Source organism: Lygodium microphyllum, chromosome 5 (genome assembly GCF_053477565.2).
Source record: "Lygodium microphyllum isolate KBCC chromosome 5, Lygodium_microphyllum_v1.1.10, whole genome shotgun sequence".
Classification (NCBI taxonomy): Eukaryota; Viridiplantae; Streptophyta; class Polypodiopsida; order Schizaeales; family Lygodiaceae; genus Lygodium; species Lygodium microphyllum.
Window position 1 is genome coordinate 36962000 of NC_141139.1, and position 27343 is coordinate 36989342.

The window sequence follows — 27343 nt, forward strand, 5'->3', positions numbered from 1 at the left end:
CTAGTCTACCTTTATGGTAACATGCCTTAGCCTAGTCCAATCCACTCTATTTTGTGAGATAGTTGTATCTTTCAATATTTTATCGTTGTCAATATAGGTCAAATTCCTTATGCCAAATGCAATCGTATATCCATCCATACTATCATCTTGAAAACTAAGAGCCTTTGCATCTCCTTCCACCCACACTAATGATTGTGCACCCCCTAGTCCTCTTTATTGGACCCTTGTTAACCCCAAGTCAAGATGGCGGAAAAAGGAAGGAAAAAGCAGAAAAAACATGGAAAAAGAGCAAAGACACATAGGTGACCTCCAAAACTAAGCCGGGGCAAAAACGCAATTTTAAATGAAAGGTGCCTCAAAAAACTTGGAAAACTCTTGTAAAAGAGCGCCAGGCTCCCTCCTGTGCCAATTGTAAAATACTAGATGGGTGTAGGCTAGAGGCATAAGGCTAGAAGAGGGAAATGGAAAAATGACCTTGCCACAATGGCCAGTCATGTAAAAAAGGGATGGGTGCTCATGGGATTTTAGGGTTTGTATATATAAAGTTCAAAAAGTGAATGAGAGCTCATTCTTTTGTGTGTGGCTAACAAGAACTCTCTTCTTCTTCTCTTCTCCTCATCTTCTTGCTTACGTGTGCTCTTGAGAGAGGGAGTGTGAGAGTGTGAGGCGGAGTGAGTGTGTGGGAGTGAGGGATCAAGAGGGTGAAGCTCTTCACCATCTCCTCTTCTCTTCTTCTCTTCTCTTCTCTTTTCTCGCACATGCGGCTATGGAGGATGGAGCTTGGAGATGGAGGAGGCTTGAGGATGCTTGAGCTCGCATCTAGGATCGTGGAGCTACTGAAGTGTATGCAAGAGGAGGCAACTCTTATCGGCATCAAGGTAAGCTCACTACACTCATAGGATCGGCGGCGCGTCGGCTAGGTGAGAGATAGCCATTAGAGCTTGCTTGAAGCAATAAGCGGTCCGTGGGTCAAGGTAAGCTCACTACACTCATAGGATTGGCGGCGCGTCGGCTAGGTGAGAGATAGCCATTAGAGCTTGCTTGAAACACTTGAAGCAATAAGCGGTCCGTGGGTCTTGGCGGTTGAGCGTAAGCTCCCACTACATTTTGGTTCCGTTGCTATGACCAACGGATTCAAGCTTAAGCACTTGCGCACCTCATATCAAGCATCAAAGTAAGGGATTCATCCCCGAAACGGAGCTTGAGATAGGTAGGAAGTTTGGATGTTTTTTATCTTCAAAACAAGTAAGTATTTTGGGATATTTTGTTTGTTTGATTATTGGAAAACATGGAGAAATTATTTCAGTCTTTTGCTTTTGATTTTTGATAGGTATACGGATCCCTTCCCCTATTCCCCTAGATAGGATCTAGAGGTTTATGCTTGCTATGATTGATTGAATTGCAAGAATCGAGCGAAATCAAACTCTCGTTGTCAACGTCGTGCTGCGATCAGCCCGTCCAAGCAGTCGCTTCTGGGCCAAGTCCCAAAATCGGCCCTCAGCCCTTTTTCTGTCAGCCCACTCGGCCCAGACCTACTCGGCTCGTCCAAGTCGACCATTCAGACCAATGACTAATTCGACCCTCGGCCCACCGTCCGAGCCAAACTGTCCGACCCATAGGATTCAGTCCTCGACCACGTGTCATATTCGACCCTTGGCCCAAGTGCCTCGGCCTGTCTGAGTGACCTCGCCCAAATTGACCACTCATCCCGTCCAAGCCAGCCTGTCCGAGCGACTTCGTCCGAGTTTGCACCTCGGCCCATTTGATTCCACCCTATCCGAGTCCCGAATTCAGCCCTCGGCCCATATACCTCCACCCGTCCGAGTGACCCACTCGGACCCTGCAATTCGAACCAGCTGGGCCAAGTGAAAATTTTTATTAAATTCTCAAAAATTTGACCTGACCTGGCTAAAGCTCAGCAGCGCAAACTGTCGAAAGTCCTTATAATGCTCAAAACTTGATTCTGACTCACGGAATAGACGGAATCGTAGGGAGCAGCCGCTTAGCAGCTTGAAGTAGGCAGCAGCGAGACCCAGAGACCTAGACGTAAAGTGCTGAGTAGTTAAAACCGGATTGGCCAAAAACAAACGAGGCAACATATTAGAAAAACCATGAACCCTGTCAAGGCGGCCAAAAAATTGACCAACAAGCCTATCAAGCCCAAAACAAAGCGAGAGTGCATAAGGCGCTTCGAGATTGTTTGCTACACTCACCTTGAATTTCCGCACTTGAATGCGCTTAAGAAAATTGAAAGAATGATTGAGAGCAAGTGCATGAGAAGCGACATGCATACTGAGTGACCATAAATTGAGGATTGTATTCAATAAATGAAGGAACTCACTTAGATAAACCACTCAAGGAACCCACCAGTAGGAGAGGACCCAAGACGTAGACAAATCATCAACGCACGAAGTAGGACCAAGCAGGTGGCATCAACGACGTGGATTTGACAAATCTACTCAACCTGATCGATAGCTTAGCGAAGCACGACAACATGACTATGGCAGAAGAAGTCTCAGACCATAGGTCTAATGAGGAACTCGACTTGAAAGTCTTCCCAGAGTCTATTCAGCAGAGCTAGTCAGCACCTACGATGCACATGCTCGGTACGAGCACCGCGGCAGGATGGCAGATGCTATCATCGCAGACCTAGAGGAAGAGAGGAAACTAGCCCACAAAGCTTTGCAAAGCATAGTCGAATACAATAGGGACCAGCAGGCTAGGAGCCAAAGGCAAAGCACGGGTTTGCGTAAGGTACAGCAAGTGCTGAACTTAGCAGGTAGAAACCGAACAAATCACAAGAGAGCCCTAGAAGGAGACTTGACATTGAGCGAGCTTCTCATGAAGCGGCTACTAGATAACATGGTAGGAGCAAACCAAGGCTCAAAGAGCCAGTCTAAAATCCCTATTGTTGCCAAGCAACTCGAAAAATACCAACCCCATGATGATCCATACAGCTTTGTAGAGCAGTTCGAGCAAGTCTGCGAAGTCAATGGCCTCAATGACCTGACTCAATGCTCTCAAGCGTTCGGGCTCTGCTTAGGTGACAAGGGAAGGAATTGGTACACAAGCCTAGATGCCGCAGAACGAGCCAAATTCAGTGGCCTCAAGGATCTCTTCATTAAGAGATTTGTCGAGCCTGGATACTCCGACAATCTGCTAGTACGCTTGATGAATGTCAAGAAGAAAGAGAAGGAGGACATTTGCGACTACGTAACTCACATCAGGAGTCTCTTCAAGAGAATCATTATGGGCAAGCGACCGACTGAAAGAGCAGTTTCGACTGTATTCATCAGCAAAATTCGAGACAAGGAGTCATATAAGGCTTTGGCAGGCAATTCGAGCTTGCAGCAAGACGCGCTAGCTAGAGTGTTTGAGGAAGCCATCAAAGTCTATGATCAGCTGAAGGAGCGGAGCTCTAAGAGCTCGAACCTAAAAGAGGCCAACTTGCGAAGCTCAGAAAGAATGTTAGTCTCTAGTGAGTGATCAGTCCCATCATCCCAAGATAAGGGGAAGGCCACCGAGACGAACCAAGACTTGGCTGATGTAAAGATGGAGTTAGCCAGGTTGCAAGACATGTTGAGATGAACAATGCACCCACATGTCCAATGAGTGTACTGTGGTGAAAACCACTTGCCAACCAAGTTTCAAGACCCTAGGTCAAAACCTTGTGCTAACTGCGGTAGGTTTGGTCATGACATCGCGCATTATAGATTACCAAGAAGACTTCCGTACTCGCAACCCTACGGCTAGCCTTACCTAGTGAACAGGCCACAGCCATTCTTCGAAAGGGAAGCCCCATTGGCCCTCCCTGCGCCTAATGACATTAGGCCAGCTGTTCCTAGGATGGACGTAAACCCTACTGGCATACCCAGACTACCTGGTCCTTACGTGACCCATCCACCAAGCAATGCTCTAGTCCACTACGTGGAAGAACCAAATGAGGAAGAAACTTACATATGCCCTTACGTCTTGCATGACGATGAGGGCAACGCTGTCCTCATGGATTATCGCCCCGTGCTGGTGATGGCATTAGGAAGAGGATGAGGTAGAGGCCTAGGAGGGTAGACACAAGATCCAATCACCTGTTGGACTTGTGGTCACCCAAGTCATGCCTCATCATACTACCCTGAAAGGGAGTAGCAAAATAGAGACAAGGCTGATCAAAGGTGTACTGAGTGCAGAATCACTCATCTCTTCGTCGATTGCCCAAAGCGAAAGCCGTCTTCTAGCTCAGCCAACATACCATCTGTCCCATTGGGGTTGTTTGGTGTCGAGAACCTCAATGGGGAGGCGACACCTATCCCATTACAGGTCATGACCCGTGCTCAGACAAAGTAGGCCGGCATATCACTACTAGGACCTAGCAACATTAACACAGCTTCGATGGGGAAGAAAAGTCGCAAGTGGAAGAAGAAGAGATCGGAAGCTAAAATTGCACTAAAAATGGAGAGTGCTACAACTTTGCCTGCTGGAAAGAAGGTCTCTGATGCAGAGGCAGAGACTTCAGTCCCTAAGACAGCCAAAAAGGGAAGTGCTAAGATAGGGGAATACCCGCATCCGAAGTGACAATTAGAGGCCATAGCAAAAGTGAAGGAATGGGTGAAGGAGGCTCAAGAGCATCTAAAAGACGCTGAGCCCATCATAGAGGACGAAATCGATGACCTCTCTGGCATATGCACGCCAACCTCACCTCCTCAACCAAGGTCAGGAGAAGCAACTGCACCACAAGTAGTGCCGCTAGGGCCAAGCCTTGATGCTACAGGGCCGCAGATCAGTCACGGTCATTGGTCAGGACAATCCAGGTTAGAAGAAAGACGAGCACTCAATGATCTCCTGACCATGTTGGTGACTACCCCTGTAACACTTAGCGTGGGAGATCTTCTTAGGTAACATCCCACCCTATGGCAAGATCTTAAGCAGGTGGTTGAAGGGTCAAGAGAGCAGGTCACGGCAGACCCTCATGACCATGATGCAGAGACGCAAATACCGATTTTGACGCTGCACTCTATGCCTATTTCCTTACACATCAATGCCTTCTAGGAAGGTTCCAAGATGCATGCAATCTTATCAGTTCTAGCCCTAGGCGATACAACGAGAAAGGGAATCGTGGACACGGGAGATGGGGTTAGTGTGCTTAGCCACGCAGTGCTTCAGACTTGGGGAAACCCGCCTATCGAAACTGCTAAGTTTAATGTCACAAATGGTATGAGAGTCAAGCCATTCGGGGTGCTTAAGAATTGGCCAGTGAAGATTGTAGGTGTCCAATTCTTTGTGGACTTTATAGTCATGAAAGGAGTGGACTACGATATCCTATTAGGCCGACCCTGGATGCGCAATGCTAGAGTCATCGAAGATTGGGGTAACGGCTTGATCTTCCTTGGCAATAGAACGGATGCCATGAGAATAGAGATGGACACTTGGAAGACCTCACCAGTCGACTTAAATGCCATCTCTGCTATGCTCAAGGGTAACGCCCAGGTCAAGAAGTCCTATGGGCCCTTGAGCAAGTATATCCCATGCACAGAGGACGAGCGGGATTGGATGCACGTCCTTGCTACAATCGACCTACCATTCTCTGATTACGAGGCATATGAGCAAGCCATCAAAACAATCGGCAAGTCTAACGACACACCCTCTGCACCAGTCTGCATGATGGCAGAAACCCTTCGTGGGAAACCTAAGCCTGTCAACTTCCAAGTCTCGACCAACAAAAGGGAACTCCAGGAAATATTGGAATACTTAACGGACAAGCTAACTGGCAATCCAGTTGCAAACTTCAAACCACTCCAGGATCTCTTAGATGAATCCAAGTGGCAATGGACCAGAGTGCATGACTTAAACCTCATGTATAACTGGGCCCTAGTTCCTGACCAACGACAAGAGATATGCCAAGTACTAGGAGACGAGGAGTAGTCTGACAAAGAGGACTTTGACGAATACGAAGACTGCCAATCCTTTAGTGGCAAAAGTGAGGGTGAGGTAGACATCGTGGAATATGACACTGAAGGGTAAGAAATAGAGCAAATACGAGCAGACTCCAAGCCACAGAAAAAGAGTATCTTCAAGATAGAGCCAGGATCCATGCACATGGAATGTGATCATGCGTGGTCAGAACACGTAGGGAACATAGATCTTGAGCAATCAAGCCTAGCCCAGCCAGGAACAACATCAGTGCTTAGGACAAAGTCGCCGTCCAAACTACGCCCACCAAGGGAGACCACCTCTTCTAGCGACGATGGGGATTTCGACTCTAAGTCGGAGATTAGTTTAGATAGTGATCCAGAAATCCCTAGGCCGCAGACGCACCAAGGGGGACCTACCCATCCACCTGAGACGCAGACGATTAAGATAGAAAAAGGCAGAACAACCCAGGGACACACAAATGGAAGAACAGGGAAAATCATAGGACCTCCCTAAACGATTTACGAAATTCAAAAAAGGGGATAGGGTAGTAGTTCTGTTGTGCCAAGCGTCAAGGGCAAACGAGCAAACCGATCAAGGGACCAGCCAAGGTCGAGGAGGTGAACCTAGCCAAGGTCAAGGAGATGAACCTAGCCAAGGTCAAGGAGATGAACCTAGCCAAGGTCAAGGAGATGAACCTAGCCCAGGAAGTGGAAACACCCTGACCAGTCTTCATTACCGATGACTTGACTGAGGAAGAAGAAACGAGTCTTTTCGCTCTCTTGCGAGAGTACATAGACATGCTCGCCTAGTCCTTAGAAGAGCTTAAGGGGGTTGATCCGAGTGTCGTGACTCACAACATACCCATGACGCCAGACGCAACGCTGGTCAAGCAGCGACCATACCCTATGAATCCAAAACATGCTCATGTTGTCAAAGAGGAGATTGATAAGCTGATGAGAGCAAGATTGATTTACGAAATTGAACACACAGACTGGGTCTCACCCTTAGTCATTGTGATGAAGAAGAATGGAAAAATCCGAGTATGTGTCAATTACAAGAAGGTGAACACTACTACTAAGAGGGACAACTATCCATTGCCGTACACCGAGCATATGCTTGAGAGAGTGGTAGGCAAGGAAGCCTACAGTTTTCTGGACGGCTTCTCAGGATACAACCAGGTGCAAGTGCATCCTATGGATAGGTACAAAACTACCTTCGCCACTAAGTGGGGCATCTTTTCTTACATAGTCATGCCCTTCGGGTTGACTAATGCCCCTGCCACCTTCCAACGCCTCATGTGCACCATCTTTAAAGACATGCTTCGCAAGGAATTAGAAGTCTTTGTCGATGACCTCTGTGTCCACTCGACCTGGATCAAACACTTAGACAAAAACTCCGCGTAGTCTTTGAGCTGTGTCGCTTATATCGTCTCTCCTTAGACCCCTTAAAGTGCCAGTTTTGGGTAAAGCATAGATGCATCTTAGGGCACGTGGTGTCAAAGAACGGCATTACCACTGACTTTTTGAAAGTCAGGGTTATTATTGACCTTCCACCCCCAATCAACTACAAGGGAGCTCAATGCTTCCTAGGCCATACGGGGTACTATCGGCGGTTTGTACTGAACTATGCATTGATCGCCAGACCTTTGTACAAGCTCCTGATCGTCTTCGAATGGACCGAGGCATGCCAACAAGTATATGAAGAGTTGAAAAAGGCTCTAACCACAGCACCAATTCTACGAGCCCCAGATTGGACCATTATTTTCCACGTACATATCGATGCCTCTAAGTTTACTGTGGGGGCAGTGTTGTGCCAACCTGGCGAACACCTTAGACTATCTAGTGAGCACTAGCAGACAGCTCACTGAGACAGAAATGAACCACTCGACGACAGAAAGAGAAGGATTAGCCATGGTGTTTGCTGTGAAGAAATTCCGGCACTATCTATTGGCCACACCTTTTACATTTTTTGTGGACCATCAAGCCCTGCTCTACCTAGTAAACAAACCTTGCGCGACATGGCGCATAGCTCAGTGGCTCCTTTTGCTCTTGGAATTTGACTTCTCCGTGGTTGTACGAAAAGGAAAACAGCACTACATGGCTGACCATATGTCACCCATTCCCACGGGAGAAGCCGCTAGACAAGGCATTGTTGATGAATTACCTGACACCCATCTATTTAACCTGTCCAGTGAGAGAGATTTATTCAAGGTTTATCTAACGCCATATTAGGCGGATGGCATAGTCCAAGTGCTTGAACATGGACTACCTGATCGATCGATAGAAAAAGCCCAACAGGTGATTAATCCTTAAGATCCAACCCTATCAGCTGATCGCGGGCCAACTCTATAGGCTGGGACAAGACATATTGCTATGCAGATGCATATGCAAGCATGAGATGCACGATGTGCTCTCAGAGGCACACAGTGGCATTGCTAGAGGGCACTTTAGCGAAGATACGACAGCACAAAAAGTCTTGCAATCTCAACTGTGGTGGCCCACTCTTTTCCGCGATGCAGCGTGATTTGTCAAGCATTGTGACGAGTGCCAACGGACAAAGGTCCCAATTCGCAAGGATCAAATGGAGTTGACCCTAGTTATTGCACGACAACCCTTTGAAAAATGGGGAATTGACTTCATAGGACCCATCAGTCCTACGACACAGTATTCACATGCCAAGTGCATCATTGTGGCCACGGACTACCTCAAGAAATGGGCAAAGGCAAGAGGACACGAAAAAATGACTCTAGGATGACTGCCAAGTTCTTATGGAAGTAGGTGATCTCATAATTTGGCTGCCCCATCAAATTGGTCGGTGACCAAGGCACGCACTTCATCAGCGAAGTGATAGCGCATCTCCTGTCCACCTTTCTCATCATCCATTACAAATCCTCACCATACTACCCTCAGGCAAACGGTCAGGTAAAATCCATGAATAAGATTCTTATCAATGTCCTGACTAAGGTGGTCTCAGCCTCACGCAGTGACTGGGAAAACAAGCTGATAGCAGCTTTGTGGGCTTACCGCACAGCTTATAAAACGTCTATCGGTCAAACCCCCTTCCAGCTGACCTATGGAACTGAAGCGGCTCTACCATTATAATTCTCGTTCCTAGCCTAAGAATAGCACTTGAAGAATGATGAGAAGGGAAGGAGGCATGGACGCAATGCCTGGTCAAACTCAAGCGCCTCTCAGAGACTCGCCTTCTAGCCACCCATGCGCTTATATGTGAGAAGGCCCGACGCAAGAGTTGGTTTGACAAGCATGTCAAGCAGCGCGACTTTGAACAGGGCGACTTGGTGCTCCTCTACTCAGTTAAGGGACATAAGCAGAAAATGAAATTTAGAGGTCTTGAACCTTTCAAAGTTCGTGCGATCAGCCGCACAAGCAATGTCGAGCTCGAGACCTTAGACGGTGAGGGCATAGGCTTCTTCAATGGCAGTCGTGTCAAGAAGTACTATCCTCCCACCCATCCTTTACTTGAGCCCCCAATGTTAGAACCACCTGTCAAGATACAAGTGGCCACAATCACTGAGATTGATGATGAGGATGAGAAAGTTGTAGAGCCCGCATACCTCCATATCACGGTCACTGCAAAACAAACATACGCTTTCAACGCTTTGATTGACGAGGGAGCAGACTTCAATGTCTTAACTCACGATCATTGGACTCAACTTGGCAGACCACCACTTCAACCCATTAATGTGAAATTAAGCCCATATGGGGCCCATTCCTATGCACTTCTCGGCAAGTGCAGAGCCACCGTTTCTATCAAGACTGAGACTATCCCAATGATTTTTTATGTGTTGCCAAATGCTAAAAACGCAGGCATGAAGTCACTGCTGGGTTGAACTTTCAAAAAGCAGACTCACTGCAATGTTGATTATGAGTCATAGCGCATCCACCTCGCAATAGGCAACGTTCGCATTGTCACAGCTTTCAGCAAGGGCTGTGCAACCTCATCATTGTCTGCAATACCACCAGTAGAAATATCTGTAACCAAGTCTAAGGAGGGGGTAGTGCGCGACCGCCACCTCCCAGATTTCATGAATCACAGCCCACAACAGCAAAACCTAAGGCCCAACAGCCTAGATTTCAATGGCAGCCTAAGCAGTTGCAACCGCCGCCTAGGAATCGACGCTCCTATCCTCATAAAACCAAAAACTCTAAACCTAGGAGACCAAGACGCAGTCATAGCAAGCACTACATGATCAAGCAAAGGTGAGTCCCTAAAACCCTCTTGCATGCGCAAGGCTATTACGTGGGCAACACTTGGCTGTGGATCCCTAAGGTCTACACGGCCAAAGGCACTACTCATATGTTGCCCTCAAGCTTAATCAACCCAAGTCCCATAAACCCTCCAAACCATTCGCCGTAGTGCTCTCCAAAACCACAGCCATCCGACTCATCCACGCCTAAACCCAAGAAAGTCACACAAGCCTATCGGCCCAAACAACAAACTCTGTCACATGAGTCATCACCCGACTAAGTCAACTCGACTCCCCAAATCCACCCTGAATGCAACAATCCATCCATCGTGGCTGCTCCTAATCCACCCATAATCCAAGCAACCCAACCGTAGACTCAAGAACACTCCCAACTGCAACTCTTCGTTGTCACAAGCTCTAGTTCTAGCAAACCTCGACCACCCGCCGTCGGCCTTACGCCCTCCTATGAACGCAATTCCTTTTTAGTGCTGGCCGCTGACCTCGCTGACGACACCAGGGATGACGTGGTGGAATGCATTAAATGACTAGATGCCACCTTCATGTTGCTAGCACTAAGCTACGACTGCTTGGACTTAGAACTATTGGAGGAACCCTTTGCAACTGAATTTCAAACAATGCCATGCTCCTGGGAGACCCTTGAATTCGCATTCGCAAAAGCTTCTCGCTCCGCTCTGCTGAATTGCTCAACAATGAGATCTCCAAGGAGCAAGCCATCAAACAGCGCCTCATCATGTCATACGATCAGCGAACCACTTCTGCTATCATTGATCAAGAAATCACAGTGTTATCAAAGCTCATTGATACTAACTCCCCATTCTTGAGGCATTGGTACACTCTTAGGCTACAATGGAAAGTTGAAGGGTACCGCATAATGATCAACGCTAAGCAGTGCCATGCTATCAAAATAGCGGAATACGACCCCACATATGTTGCGTCAACCTCGTATAGAGTGTTAACCACTCTTCGAGGCCGACCCATGGAAGAACACATCAAAGGACACACCTACCTCGACCGCTTTTTGTTGACTGAGGAAGAGTTACACATTGCTAGCCGTGTCAACTCTGGTGACTTTCTAACAGATGTCCTCACATACATCATGCAAGTGGGGATTCAACCCTCTGATCTGGACCACGAAGCTCACTTAGAATACAACCCCTAGTTCTATGATTGGCTCCTTCACAAGTAACTCCTATGCCACCATGCCAAACGCCTTTGCCCTTTTGACCCTAAATCCTAGGAAGGATTCTTCTCAAGCTGGAAGGGGAAGGGGTGAGGTGAATCAAATCAGGCCAATCAAATCAAAATTAGTGAAGCACATAAACATATATTATGAAAAACGGATGGGGTGGAAAAAAGGGCATGGAAACTTTGAAGTAAAGGGCAAAAAGTCAAAGGCTGAAAAGGAAAATCTACAGTGGTTCTTAATGAATTCATTCAAAAAGTATAAAGTTTTTCTTTTTCAGCAATCAGCAAATTACTATATGGAAAGCACTAATGAAAATTACGATTTATGACAGGAATGAAAAATATTGCAACAAGACCGTGCCCACCAACTTCCATTCATGGAAGAGGAAAGAGCGTAGTACAGCATCACCCTGGAGAGACGCGCCTACAACCAACTAAAATTTCGAACTATTCATAACATAGAAGGATTAGTGGCCAGGAGAGTCGTTGAAAACTGCAACTTCACCAAGTATCTGGAAAGATTCACACAAGAACCCAACCACACAAGCTGCGTGGAATTTCTCAGGTCTTACAACCCTGACAATGAATGTGGCACCGTCACAATAGGAAGGGGACAAAATGCCAGGAAAGTGTTGGTTCGCTTAACCCCCGCCTTGGTGGAAAAGGCACTGGGACTAGAACCAAAAATGGAAAAGAAGCATAAGAGAGATGTGTACGTCATGTTGGGGATGAGAAAGGAGGACGTACTGACAAACGACGGCATCAGCATCCAAGATATCCCCGATGCAGAAACCAGATTGCATGAAAAATTGATATACACGCTCTTTTCCAGCCAGCGCTACAACGCATTGATGCACCTAATCAGTGTGCCGTACTGGAGAATGTGGCGGCTCACACCCTGCATGAAGTTGGTTGGAATGGCTATGTGTGCAAAACCATCGACCAGGGAGCTAAAGCACTGGCTTTAGGAAGCATGCCCGTAGGAGGAGAGTCTCCAATGTCGAAGGCCACAGAAAGAAAGAAGGCCTCGTTCATCGCCTATGGAAGCATCTTAACAGCGCTCATCCAAGAGGCCGTGAAAGAGACGCAGGATGCACAAGAGGGGGAAGGGGAAACGCTTGACAGGGCACCCCCTCATCAGTACCAGGAGAGGTCCAGCGCAGGACTGAGACCGAGGAAGAAGGGGAAGAACAGAAAAGCAAGAGGACGACCAAGAAACCCAAGAAGAAAACATCCCCAAGGAAGAAAAAGGATGACGAAGGCCGCAAGAAGGAGAAAGAGGACTTGGAAAGGGCCAAAAAAGAATCCCTCAAGGAGGCTAAGGAGAGGGAGAAGAAGAAGAAACAGGAAGAAGAAAAGGAAAATGAGGAACTACAAAAGGTAAAGAAGGCATCAAAACAGGAGGCTAAGGAGAGAAAAAAGAAGGAAAATGAAGAAAAAGACAAAAAGGAGGAAGAATGCCGAAAAACAGAAGCGGAAAGGCAAAGAAAAGCCATGGAGGAAGACGAGGAGCTAAGAAGAAAGGAGGAAGAAGACCTGGCTGAGGCTACACACCGGTCTATCAAACAACAAAGCAAGGCTGATGAATTGGGGAATCTGAGCCCGCAAGTACCGCTTGTTGTCATTGAGGGCAAGGGCAAAGCCCCAATTCACATGATTCCTCCCCTCATGGTGCCTCCCATCGAACCAACCACCATCACCCCCAGCATCCCGATCAGTGCCGATGTTTCAAATTTCGTGGCATGGATGCAGTACTTCATTAACAAGGAAATGGGCCAAGGACAAAGCACCGAAACTACGGCCACATGGCAAAAGAGGCTAGCCACTGATGCAGAATCACGGCAAGACCCCAAACGGCAGAAGGTGAAAGCCTCGACATCACCAACCCACACAACAATGATGCCATCAGCTAACTATGACGAGTACGTTGCCGAGCTACTCTTCCAATTGGAGAAAGCTAAGGAGGAACGAAAGATAGCTGTGGCTAAGTTGGTGGCTGAAAAGAAGTTGGTAGCTGCCTTCCAACTCGACAAAACTAGAATAATAGCCATGCAGCAAAGGGAGATCTCGGATCTCAAGCAAGAAGTAAAGGCTAGGGACAATAGGGAAGAGCACTGGAGGTAGCTACTAGACAATGAAACACAGGAATTTGTGAAAACCAGAGAGAACACAAGCTCCTAATCATGCAACATGAGGAGCTCATTGCAAAAACCGCTAGAGTCGAAGTGCTTATGGCTAAGCTCAATGCCAGGGACAAGGAAAGAAAACAGAACATGGAGCAATAGGTAGAACGAGATCGCCGATCAGCTGAACTCCAAAAAAGAAGAACAGGAAAAACTAGTCAAAGAACGAGAAGACCAAGAATAAAGGCTCACGACCCTGGTCCTAAGGCAAGGAGAGAGCCTAGAAGAGATGAACAAGAGGGCAGAGGAGTGGGCTATGCAGAATGAAAGAAGGGTGAAGACACTGGCATGATGCCTTGCTCTGGTGGAAAAAGAGAATATCTTCACAAAGAGCAAGGCAAAAGCCGCCCAAGTGGCCTTCGGTGCCCAACAGAAAGCCTTCTCAACACAATCATGGACACCACCCGCCCAGAGGAGGGAGAATCGTTGGAGGTGGCACAAAAGAAGCTTAACATTGCACGCAGAGCCTTGCTTGCAGGACTGTAAATGCCACCCCAACCTGCCGAGATTAGACTGAGCCTGGAAGAGCAAAGGAAATACCTACTGCTGGCCGGCCTAACCCCCCAGGAAGTGGATGCCATAGGATTTGAAGAGAGAGCACCATAGGGAGACCGGCAGGGGGAGGAAGCAGAACTTGAATTCAACATGGGCAGATTCAGAGAGGATGTGATCCCACAAACCCCCTCACCGCAGTCTCAAGAGCAACAACAGGAGGACCCATCTGTGGAGAGACAAGCCGCACTTAAAGAGAGATGCAGGAAGCTAGTCGAAGAAGCTAGGAAGCAATTAAGGGCCAAGCCAGCAGTGCAGCCATCCGCACCCTTTCCACCTTGCCCTGATGACATCCTAGCTAGATTCCACACAAAGCTAGTGGTTTGGGAGGGACTAGAAAAAGAAAAGAATCCATTCACCTTTAGCTTTCTCCTGCCCAATAGCCTATGGAGGGTCTTGCCACTAAAGATGATGGATGAGGTGATTGTGATTGGTGGCCAACTAGGGCAAAAGTAGCTAGAAGAGAGAGAGAAGACCCCCACCTCTTGGGGAACTGAAGAAGCCGACTACTGGCAAAACAAAGTTTTTGAAGTTCCACACACGGTACCGGGCTATAAAAGCCAACCCCTATGGAGGAGGCGAGTATGCAACATTAGTATGCTCGCCTGGATGTCATTTTGTAACACGCTACCCTTCGAGAGGAACAACCCCACATGCATGGCATACCCTCAAAGGGTAGGCATGGATTTTGATGCCACCCTCCATGGGCATTACGACTTTCCCATTATCTATAACTCCAATGTAGTATCCTTTGAACATGCCCTCCTCTTTAACCTAGAAAGCCTAGATGACTCTATGGCACGCTTCCTCGCAGATTTCTCCTCATGTCCAGACCCCGATTTTGTAACTACATGTAACTACCTTAGATTACTTAAGCTATTACTTGAGTAGGACCCGACTCCACAAGAGCGTGGCTTGTGTCCCCTCTTCTTCGACCCTAATGCCATTGATAGCTGTGCCATGGCTCATCTTATGATGAGGGCTAGCCTCCTCCCCTCCTTTTGCCTAGCCCTCTTAGAAGACATGAATGATAGCCAGTTTACTAGGTGCAATCACCCTTTCCTCTTCACCACCTCTCTCCATGTCCGCATGAATCTGAAAGGATACATGCAAAGCTACCAATTTTTTAGCAAATCCATCTGACCCCCTTCCCCTCCTCATTCAAATGAAGAGAATTAGGCCCTGGCTGTCATTCCACTACTGTAACTTCAAAAAAAAAAAGAACATCATGAAAGGAAAAGCACGAAAAGCACTCTCCACGGACTAGAGAACATAGCCCACTTGCAAAAGCACTTACCACCACATAAAGCATGATCACTGCACCTAGGGATTCTCAAGTTAGGTGTGACCAATGGCTTTAGTCGGTCGGCTCCATTCCCAACCCCCTAGCCCTTTTGCTCCCCCACTTCACGCTTAGGGCACATCAAGGGCAGGACATACCTAGGGAGGTAACACTCGCCTATGGTTAGACCTGTCACGCTAAGCCACTTGCATTGCACCTCCCTTGGTAAAAATGGGGTCCTCAAGTGTGGGACATCACCCAGGCTTGCCTCCGGTTAGACCCACCTTTCCATTCCACTAGCTTGAGCACAATGCAATAACACAATGAGGTAGGCACTCCCCTTAGAAACAGCACCGCACCTTCTCCTTTCAGGCATCACAAAAAGCAACAAACCACCAACTTCGGAGGCCCCCGTCAACCATGCAATACCCATTTGGCTTCTCCGACAAAAATCATTTCACAGCTTCCACAAACACCTGAGTCTCCCAGTGGCCCTCACCTTTACACCACTTGGACAATTGCCTTCCAACCTACAACAACACAGAAGTGCCATGGGACTGGCACCCATCTAGGAGGGGGGTAATGTTAACCCCAAGTCGAGATAGTGGAAAAAGAAAGGAAAAAGTTAAAAAAAACATGGAAAAAGAGCAAAGACACGCAGGTGACCTCCAAAACTAAGCCGAGGCAAAAAACACAATTTTAAATGAAAGGCGGCTCAAAAAACTTGAAAAACTCTTGTAAAAGAGCGCCAGGCTCCCTCCTGTGCCAATTGTAAAATACTAGACGGGTGTAGGCTAGAGGCATAAGGCTAGAAGAGGGAAATGGAAAAATGACCTTACCACAATGGCCGGTCATGTAAAAAAGGGATGGGTGCCCATGGGATTTTAGGTTTTGTATATATAAAGTTCAAAAAGTGAATGAGAGCTCATTCTTTGGTGTGTGGCTAACAAGAAATCTCTTCTTCTTCTCTTCTCCTCATCTTCTTGCTTACGTGTGCTCTTGAGAGAGGGAGTGTGAGAGTGTAAAGGAGTGAGTGTGTGGGAGTGAGGGATCAAGAGGGTGAAGCTCTTCACCATCTCCTCTTCTCTTCTTCTCTTCTCTTCTCTTTTCTCGCGCGCGCGGCTATGGAGGATGAAGCTTGGAGATGGAGGAGGCTTGAGGATGCTTGAGCTCGCATCTAGGATCGTGGAGCTACCGAAGTGTGTGCAAGAGGAGGCAACTCGTATCGACATCAAGATAAGCTCACTACACTCATAGGATCGGCGGCGCATTGGCTAGGTGAGAGATAGCCATTAGAGCTCACTTGAAACACTTGAAGCAATAAGCGGTCCGTGGGTCTTGGCGGTTGAGCGTGAGCTCCCACTACAACCCTCTTTTTGCCAACCTTGAGTATAGCTGGATTGATATCACATACAAATACTCGTGTATCATCCTTTGCCTCTACATCAAAAGTTTGGGCAGGTATGCCCATACGTTCACAAGAATGTATTGCTCCTAGAACGCAAAATACAACATCACATGTACCACCAGCCACATTTAGATGTTGCATACCAGGAACCATGAATAGTTTTGACACTAGTCTATCTTTCCAAAGACGATGCAACCCTATACTCATGATATCATTCATAACATAGATGATTTTAGTGGCTATATGTCACCAAATAGCTATACTTTTTTTTTTTGGATTTTCTTTTTTGAAACTCGAGTAGGTTGAGTTATAACTCCAAAAAGTTTTATTCGCCAACGTTTCTAAGGTATATCGAGATTTTAATGTCTCTTTCTCCATCCATGTGAAACAAATATTGAAAGAAATATATTAAATTTGCCACAGTATTTATAAGTTATAGGATATATATAGAAATATTTGCCACATGTACATATGTACTCATACACATAGTACATACATAGATACATGTCACATACTACTTATCCTTGCTCCTTCTTTACATACTCATACACAACATGACTCACACACCCCTCCGCACACACACATTACTCAGCATTACATCTACTCTTGTATTCATACATACATATACACAATTCTTAGAACTAAAAGGTTTGAGGTACTCATGGTCCAATAACTTGAGCTAGTCAGATCTTTGAAGCATGCATCTTGAAAGTTGCAAAGCAAGACAGAGATCTACCTAAAACCCATAAATGCTAAGGGAATTTCCCTCTTCATAGACTTGAGCACAAATAATCCAAGATTTTAGCAACACACTAGGACCAATCAACAACACTATTGGGCTTAACTTCGGCTAGCACTAAGAAATGCTTGTGGAAAACATTAGCATATCTAGTCATCAATGAATGTGCATATATTTACGTCCTAAATATATAAATGTGATAGTTATTTAGGGTGAAAATAGATGCACCTTTACTGATGACTAGGATATGCCAGTTATTTAGGATGAAAATAGATGCACCTTTATTGATGATAGGATATGCTAATGTTTTCCACAAGCATCTCTCAGTGTGCTAGCCGAAGTTGAGCCCAAGAGTGTTGTTGATTGGTCCTAGAGTGGAAATCCAAGATTTTAGCAACACACTAGGACCAATCAACAACACTCTTGGGCTCAACTTCCAGCTAGCACTGAGAGATGCTTGTGGAAAACATTAACATATCCTAATCATCAATAAAGGTGCATCTATTTTCATCCTAAATAAATGTGATAGTCTCTCTTTGATGCTTAGTTTTGAGAGAATTGAAGTAAAATTAATATGGAGCATCTCTCAGGAGGTCCCACCTAACTTAGTAAGAGGATCCAAATCAAATGTTCGAGCTGCTAACACACAATGATAAGTAACAATGTCGATCAAGAGGTTGGGACCCTCAAGGTGGTTAGCTATGTGCAACTCCTTCTCAAGTAGGGTTTTATCCAAGAGGGGGTGATGCTCTAATTTTGGGTGTAAACCAGGTTGCATGAGAGAATGATGGAGAGAAGAGAGACGTTGTTGCAGTGAGTTGGATTTGATTTAATTGTTTTGGTGGTACATTGCTCATGATTTGACAATCCCTACATGCACTGTCAACTCGATGCATATACAATTTCTTCTAAAATGGGCATTGAAAGTTGCATTTTTATTTGATTTCATTGACTTGGGATTGATCCTAAATTTATATGGCAAGTGCACAACTAGGGATAAGCCTAAGTGCTCTAGCATTCTTCTTGGGTAACATATTTAGTACAAGTCATCATGACTAGCAGTTGCATGGGGCATCCTTCAATATGTATAGGCATGTGGTTCACAAGCAAGCACATGAGGCCTTAATTTTTAGGAAGGATGTCCATCATTTTTTCTACATTGGCCATTTGGATTGAGACAAACATTTGTGGAGTACTAGGGAACTATCTTCTTATGCACATACTTCAAGCTAAGTTGAGTAACACCTTAGTAGGATCGAGATTCATGCTCTATGCTATGGTGATAGTTGTGTGAACACAAGCATTTGTATTACATGGTGCAAGTGAAACTCACGAGTCACTACATGGTCTAGGGACTAAAATAGATGTAGCTAGTTTTCCAAGTAGCTCAACAAGATAGAGGTACTTCGATATTACCTATTTCAATGACATTTGTATACATGGTGGTATTACTTTTTGATTATAAGTCACTTGTGGATGAGGGAAGGAGAAAATTGACACAAAAGAAAAAGGCTTGTAGGTGATAAGTCTAGCAAGAGATGTTGAAGACTTTTAGAGCTAGCAATGTGGGTCGAGGGCTAGAAGTTGTACTTTAGGTGCAAAGCACCAACCTGGGTGCATAGAGCCGAGTAAAAGCATTTACAAGTCTAATCTTTATGTGAAAAAACCTTTCATGACTATTGATTAATAGGTGTGTGACAATGTTCTCCTAATGATAGTAACTCCATGGCTTCTTTGTGATCAAAGGCAAAAATATCTTCTATGTATGCTTCCTATGGGCCTTGGAGTGTAGAAGCTGATTTCCAAGTGAGTAATACTTATACATGGCAAAAGCAATGATCATGGTGATGCCATTTGCTGATCGTCTAGAAATGTGGTGTACTCTCTCAAGTGCCTCTTGTTGGATATAAGGAATGACAACAACAGCAAAAATGGCATTTGAAATGTTGTGTAGTTACTCCAAAGCAACATTGCACCTTATTTTCCAAATAGTAATGTTTATGTAGATTTTGATTATACAAATGGAAATGATGATAGGCAAGAGAATTTTTATGTAGATTTTGACTATACAAATGGAAATGATGATAGGCAAGAGAATGTGGGTGAGTTCAAAGCTTCACAAGAGACAAAGTAAGAATTTTATGAACTAGATTGCTATTTTCAGATCATGCCAGCACAATTTTTAATGTATTTCTCTTGAAATAATGAATATTCCCATGTATCGTTGCCACTGTACTTTAATCTAAGTGTGAGTTGATAAGGTTTGATGTGGATATGAGATAAGTGTGATACAAGCTAAGGTTCATAGGTTGGGGCTAATAGAAAAATGGTGATTTTGTGCTAGGCACTGCATTAGAGAGCATGTATACTAAGTGTGCTACGCTTATAAAAGTGCAAGACTTGTTCAAAAAAAGCTTATAACACCACATATAGTCTCTTGGATTGTCCTAACTGCTCAATATTTGGACATGGACATCATGATAAAGCTTTAAGATGCTCTGGGCACATACAAGATGATGGTCTTTCTCTAAATGTTGTTGTGTAGGTTTATGCACTTACACGTGTCTAGGTCAATGAGTCAATGAACATAAACACACTTTGTCTAAATTAGTGCTCAAAAGCGGAAAATGCAAGGGGAGATAGATAGATAGATAAATAGATTATATGAGAGATAAGTCTAGAAATCAACGAATATAAACACACGTTTTCTAAATTAATGTTCAAGTAGTGCAAAAAATGCAAGGGAAAATAGAGAAAGAGAAAGATGGATCTAAGAAAGTGTGTATATTGAACTTGCCCATGTGCCCACACATGCACACACACACACACACACACACATGTGTGTGTGTGTGTGTGTGTGTGTGTGTGTGTGAGGAAAATTTTAAATCTCAACATAGGTGGAGAAGTGAGCTACCCATTCTTGCAAGTTGGGATGATTGCCCTAAGGCTATTGAGCATGAAAAACCAAGATAGTGTGCAACATGAAAATTACGTGCTCCTCTGTACTTGCAATAAGGGCAATGTCATAAAAGTGACATCAACTTACTAAATTTACCTCTTTGGGAAACTTCAACATAACTAGTCTCCCAAAATAATATGTTAAACTTAGTAAAAGGTATGGCATTCCATGTTGCTAAAATTAGACTTTTGCATTTACTCACGTACATAATTTTTTGTGCTTATTTCAAAATGCATGTGCCTTGAGAAACTAGCCCGTTTACCTTAGGACATTGATTTTTATCACATTTTCTAACCTTGGTATCATAAATTATTTATACTAAATTGATATTGATTATAGATGAGGTGGGCAACATGTCCTTAGACTTTGATATGATTTGGATTAATTGATCCATTTCCTATATTGACATTCAAGTATCAATAAATAATTAGCTACAAAGGCACCCTATAATTTCCTTATGATCCCACAATTTCTCCTAGCATTTGATTCCCTTTTGAGAAATATGAGAGAATTTAGGATCCTCATTAACAACAAATATATCCTCATTAAAGGGGACCAAAGTATTGAGCAAAATAGACAATCAAGTGATGAATCAATCCTTGCCTAACCACATAGCCAATGATGAGTATTTCAAGCTATGGCTATTGATATTCATGATTTTAATGGGTAGGATACCCTTTAATGAGGAGATTCCACAATGGGTCAAATACATATTTATTGAAAAGAGATTTGTTGATGATTGGTTGCATCTAGAGGGAGCTAGTCCACTATCTTCCTTGGTTAGCAAGCTTCACTCTTGAAGAAAGAGACAGTATGAATTTACATCACAAGACCATGCACTTAGTTAGAAATAAGACAATATAAAGCATAATTAAGATTAATGAAGACAAAAATATAGGCTATAATTGAGATAAGTCTCAAGAGAATGAAATGTAAGAGGAGCCAGCGTGAGGGGTCCACCTTATAGAACATGTAAGATATCACCTGAGTTCAAAAGAAGGGTATTGTATCTAGTAAAATTTATAAGATTTATATATTTATAAAAGGGGTTTTTAAATTACAATTTGAAAAAAAATGTAAGTTTAGTAAAGTAAAAGGGGTTAAGGCCTTATGGTATGTAAAGAAAGGGTATTTTTTAATATCCTTTGAACATACATTATATAGATGATTTCTTGGTGGGCCCCTCTGAGAGGAGCCTTATGAGAGAAACCCTAATAGTACTGTGTAGAGCAATATACATCCTTTTAACACCCCCTTTTGATGCTCAATAAATGTTATGAGTAAAAATATATTACAATGATAAAAATAAGTCAAATTTTTTATAGAACCATGGATGTTCAAGTCATAAGCATAGACTAGATGTGCCTAAGAGAGAGCACAAAGAAGACTCCTCAAGTATAGAACATGGATTGAAGAAACCACTCCCCACATGTGTTAGCTCACCAATGTCCACTATATTCTAAGCAAGAGCTACTCAAGGTCAAATTAGACTATCCAATAATCCTCAACCATATGTGATAATCAAACGGCTATACATTGCAAAGCAAAATGTAATCCTAAGCCATAGATCACATTGAGGATTAGACTCACAAATCACCTCCAAAAACTAGCATTGGATTTCATGCAAGGAAGTGAAACAAAAGTACACCCAAGAAGCACCAAAGTAGTCCTCAAGGTGAAAGACCAAATATTCGTGAGGAAGGTACTAATCTCCCTCCTTAAACACCACTTCCCATAGTCCCCTCTCTAATCAGGTAATGCAAGAAGTTGTCATCATGAAGCTAGAGAAGATGCTCTTACGTGGGGGAGGCCACATTGGGCCACCTCACCTTGTGTCAAAGTCTATGTCTTAGTAGTTGCAACTAAATCTCCCACATGTTGGGTTTTGTTCCAACTGTAATCTCGAGTGAGATACCCTTCTTACTAGGTTCTTCTTCTCCTTATTCTTGGTGCCTCCCTTCACCACCATGAGGGCATTAGTGGTGGATATCATGTGCAATTGTCCTTGCACTTTCATTGATAAATCTTCATCAAGTATTACATCACTAGCCTCTAGAAAAGATAATGGCTCCTTGATACATGAATTGCTTTTTCTAATGACTCATATGGTAGCTTGCTTAAAACCAAAGAAATAAGAAGACTCACCTTAGCTATAGCCTACTGATTGATTGGCCTCATCGAATTGCAGTCCCTTTTTGTGTTGTAATCCACAATCAACCCCTTTAGTAACCTTAACATCTATCATTGTCATTAACGACTTCTTTCCCTACAGCACCCATCAAATTCTATCTAATAACATTAGGCAAGTCTTGTAGATTTTGGCACCAACAACAACTGAAGTAGTTTACATATCAATCACTATTGTGAATTTTCTGATTTGTTTGGTGGCTGGACAAACTAGTACATTTGTTAATTCTATTAAGGCAATGTACATGTATCAGACCTCAAACTCTTAATGTGGCCAATTCTAGAACTTTTCCTGATTGAACAATGGTTCTGTTTGTCCTCTTCAAAGAACTTTGGACTGTATCTTTTTACAAATTATTTCCATAGAACCCTTTTGTTTCAATTGTATAAACATCATCTCTAATCCTACAAATAGGAGTTTTCTCTAGTAGTCCACCTGTGAGGCAGAGAATCATGGCCTAGACAAGAGAGAGGACAATGCATGCCTCTGGGCCACCCAATGATACTCTAATCTCAGGCAACACCACAACTGTCACTAGTAAGAAATAGGAAGAAATAGGCTTCCCCTTTGTCAAGCAACAACCCTGGGTGCTTCATTGAGTAGTAAGGAAGGTATATGGGGCTTAATGAGGACTACCCAAGCATCAAAGGGATGAAAATGTACTGCTATGGCCAAGGTGAATAGCACCAGGCCTTGAGGCTACCTGGCAAGGAAGAGGGTGCATCTTCATCTACCCTATCATCTTTGTCTTTCTTTTGTCAAGTCCTCCACTACATACTCTTCTATATCTCTTCTCTTAAACACTTTGAACCTTTTCCATGCCCCGTGTATCCTCAAGTTAGTCATATCCACCTTTGTTAAAGTATATGTCGCATACAATACTTTACATCCTTTAGATTCAATCTCTTTGTACCCAAAAAATGTCCTATGTGACCACCTTGTAGAAAACTGTCCATATCTTTTGATCCGTAACTTGGATCGCTAAGCTTTCTTATAGCCTTGATTTTGATCTAAAACTCTTATGAAGAACTCAGAACTAAATCTCAAAGATTTCAAACCCTAAAATTTTCTGCGCAGCTTGCAACTGTCTTCTATTGCACGCAGTCTTGGCCAAACATCGACCTTCTTGTCCTTGTAACTTCCGCATACCAAGTCGGATGACAACCAAACTTGGTCTGCCTCTTCCCTAGGTATAGAAGCCCATCCTAGAAGTTCCGAGCACCATAAATCCTCGCTGACATAGAATAGTTTTCAAGATCTTCAATTCTACTCCAACATGACTACTGTAGTAACCTACAGCAATATCCCTCTTCCTAGATCAAACAACTGTTGGATAATCAACTAATAAGGCATGCATACATCCCATACATTCGATTTTGGTCTAAACAACCTATATATCATACTTAGCAACACGTGGAGTCTGCTAGGATTGAAAACTTGCTTCATCATTCTACATATGTCACCCTCTTGAAGACAATCACTTGAATATTCTTTCATTCCTTTTTCAGGTTAGTGAAACTCTTGAAATCCATAGATAAGTATGTATGCATCTCCTTGTTTTAGCATCCATGTCTGAAATACATGTCGAGTATCGTCACCCCCTCTAGCTTTGCAATCCATAGCATATCTCTCTGTGATTAATTTGGGAAAAACACCTATGAAAGTATCTTTGTCTTGTACAAGCAACATTGTCACAATGTCTTCTTTGCTCTCCTCTCTAACTTCTACATCTTGCATATTAACACCCTCAATCAATATGTCCAGTTCTTTTGTATCATCCTGAGTCTATACCATCTACATGCACTTTATCCATTTCGTCTACATTCTCAAGTATTTTAGTATTAATACTCTTAGTCAAGGTATCATTAGTATGCTTTTTCAGTGTCTCTTTTGCATTCATTGTTGATATAGCTTCGATCTTTCTAAACATTGCATCAATAGTGAGCATATTCTCCTCAAAGCATTGTCTCTTTGCAAGAAGCAAGAACTCCCCATTCCCAATCTTCAATTTTGCTAATGTCTTTGCTGAAAAATATTTTTTGGATTCCTCGAATTCGATTGCTTGGCAACCCTCTTCATTTGTTCATCATTGTTAGGAGGTAATGACCCTGCACAACTGGTTTCACTTTCTTGTCAACTATTTTGTACTTGGTTTCAACCTTGCCTTCACTCTTTTTCTCTTGTAAACGCAACTTTTGCTGCAAATGGGGAGTACCCAATCCTATTAGTTGAAATAAATCATTCATAGTCTCTTTGGACTGCATATAAATAGCCCCAAACTTTGTATGTTGGAATGAATCAGCATAAAAATCATTTGGCTGAAATAACTCATCCCCCTTTAACTCTACTGGTTGATAATTTATCCCTCTTCTGTGTTTGCTGAAATACATAAGCAAATAACTCTTTTTGTTGAGAAAACTCAATACCCAACCCTCTTTGTTGCATAAAATCAACAATCTCATGGTACATATCTAGGGAATGTACTTGCACAAAATTGGAACCACTTTGCACCTCAGTTTTCCCATCTTTGCTTCGGGTCTGCATACATGGAGAACCGTCATCTATAACCTTTGTTTCCATCTATGCTTCATGATAAAGGGCTGACCCAAAATGGCATCATAAGAACATGAATCCTGCATTAAGAAACAACAATCGCCCTGAACATTCCCTATGGACACCCTCATATTTGGACATGTTGCATATAGTTCTCTTGCAATATTATTGGTGGCTCTCACTTGTCAACCATGTTCTACATCTACAAGACACTTTCCGCTCTCATACAAACAACAAACAATAACATTTATCTTTGAGCTCTGATATAACAAGGCAACACACAGTGTCTCTATCTCTCCAATCTTAAGCACTGTCTCAATGGTTGCTTGTGCCCAATGACTTTTAGAAAAATGTATGCAAGTAATCATTACAAGTGCATGTTCCTCTACATAGTGCATTGGTTGTATACTCTTCACAATCTTTGGATATACTACAACACTCTTAACAAGAATTTCATCATCACTCTCCTTAGTCACCTCCTCAATTGTGATACCCTACATGACAGGCTCTTCTATAGTGTGAATTGCATGTTTCTTTCTCTTTATGATATCTATAATTTCTTCATGCAACTCTCTCTTTACAATCCCAAAATCTCTCCTAATGTGAATTCAATCTTGCTATTCAAGATTCTCTCCTTCAATACTCTTTTAAGATCTATTGCGGACTTAGTATCTGAAGCAAGCTTGTAACCTAGTTGTTTCTTTGGTCTAGCATCTTGTTTCTTCTACTTCTTCTGTGCATCCTCTTTATTCTATTCAGGTCGTGGTCTAGAAGGTGGTGCTGTAGGCTCACCCCTTGTAGTCTTCTTGGAAGTATCACCCCTTTTTTGCTTTTCCTTAACAATCACTTATGTATCTAGGAACTTTGTTAAATAGGTATAAACTGAGTATTTATCAATTGGAGATCCCCACCCAATCTTTATTGTGATGCTCTTCCTTGCACCAGATAAATCTGCTTACTACACTTAGTCCTTATTTGTAGTCTATAAAGTAAAAGTCTATAACTTTGACTTACACTTTGGTTTCTTTTCAATCTGAACACCATAAACTGAAGCATATCCTGTGGCTACATAATACGTCAAAGTAGTCATATCCTCAAAAAGCTTCTTCATTCCACCCTTACCAAAATTGATAGCAATATACTTATCAGTCTTGGTTGCATAGATCTTTCAATCCAACCAGAAAATCAAAAATTTTTACATAACATTCTTAAATTATTCATAATCTTTGTGCTCGTGCTTAGGGCTATCACACCATATGCATCTACGCACGAAATTATTCCTACACAGAGCCTGTGAATGACAAGTTTTCCCAGAATCTTTCTACTTAGCCAATTTAATCTGCAAATCCTCCATAATTTTTCACCAGCTTATTAATGACATTCTCTTTCCTTGACACTTTAAACATTTTATTACTTTATAGGATATCTTTGGTTTAGAGAATAAATTGCCACACTTTCGAAATTCTAAAATACAAGTTTCGCCACATATTCTATAACATGAAAGTATATGTTGGCCCTTAAAATCGTCTATGATTCATAAGGTCATAGTTGGAAGCCACACTTTTGAATACATCACCAACGAGTCTATCTGTCTCCTCCTCTAACACTTCTCTAAAACCCAAAGCTAGATGTGTAAGCATGTGATTCGATGCGCTTAGTAGCACTCTCCTTCTGCAACAATACTCTAGAGCCAAGAGTAGCTACTGGGTAGTGAAAGAATTTCATGTTTCTTATCAATGCACCTAACAAGCTTGAGCTTTTCTTGCAGTATCTTACCGCCACCGTTGTCATCACGCATCAATGCATCTTGCTCAACACGTAAAGTTTTATGCCAATAATGAACCTCCTAAATGTCAAGATTGTGGGAGAGAAGGAAGGAGTCTCACTTGAAGCTTTCTTGCTTGCACAATGGGGGAATACACACAAGGGTGGAGGCTGAAAACAGTTTTCCTCTTCTTAGTTGTGTAAGCCAAAAGAACTCGAGTACAAAGAAATAGAAGAACCCTACGTATGGGTCTCAAACCAAACTCAATTAACTAAGGTGGCATACTAACTGAGCCACGAACTAGAGTAGATAAGGATAGCTATCATGTAGCTATTATTCATGGGCGGTGTACCAACCGCGTCTGACAAGTCGGTGACATAAATACACAACGGTC

The 27343-nt window shown here is 43.4% G+C and overlaps 1 protein-coding gene across 1 annotated transcript; it reads right to left on the bottom strand.

Annotated features, from left to right (window-relative positions):
• LOC148035695 (2-methoxy-6-polyprenyl-1,4-benzoquinol methylase, mitochondrial-like) lies at window positions 1-26982 on the bottom strand. Its single transcript, XM_087678832.1, has 4 exons — window positions 26961-26982; window positions 26725-26868; window positions 16700-16966; window positions 1-215 (listed from the first exon to the last, which is right to left on the bottom strand). The coding sequence occupies exons 1-4, from the start codon at window positions 26980-26982 to the stop codon at window positions 1-3; spliced, it is 648 nt and encodes a 215-aa protein (XP_087534958.1).
• Window positions 26983-27343: the final 361 nt, after the last annotated feature.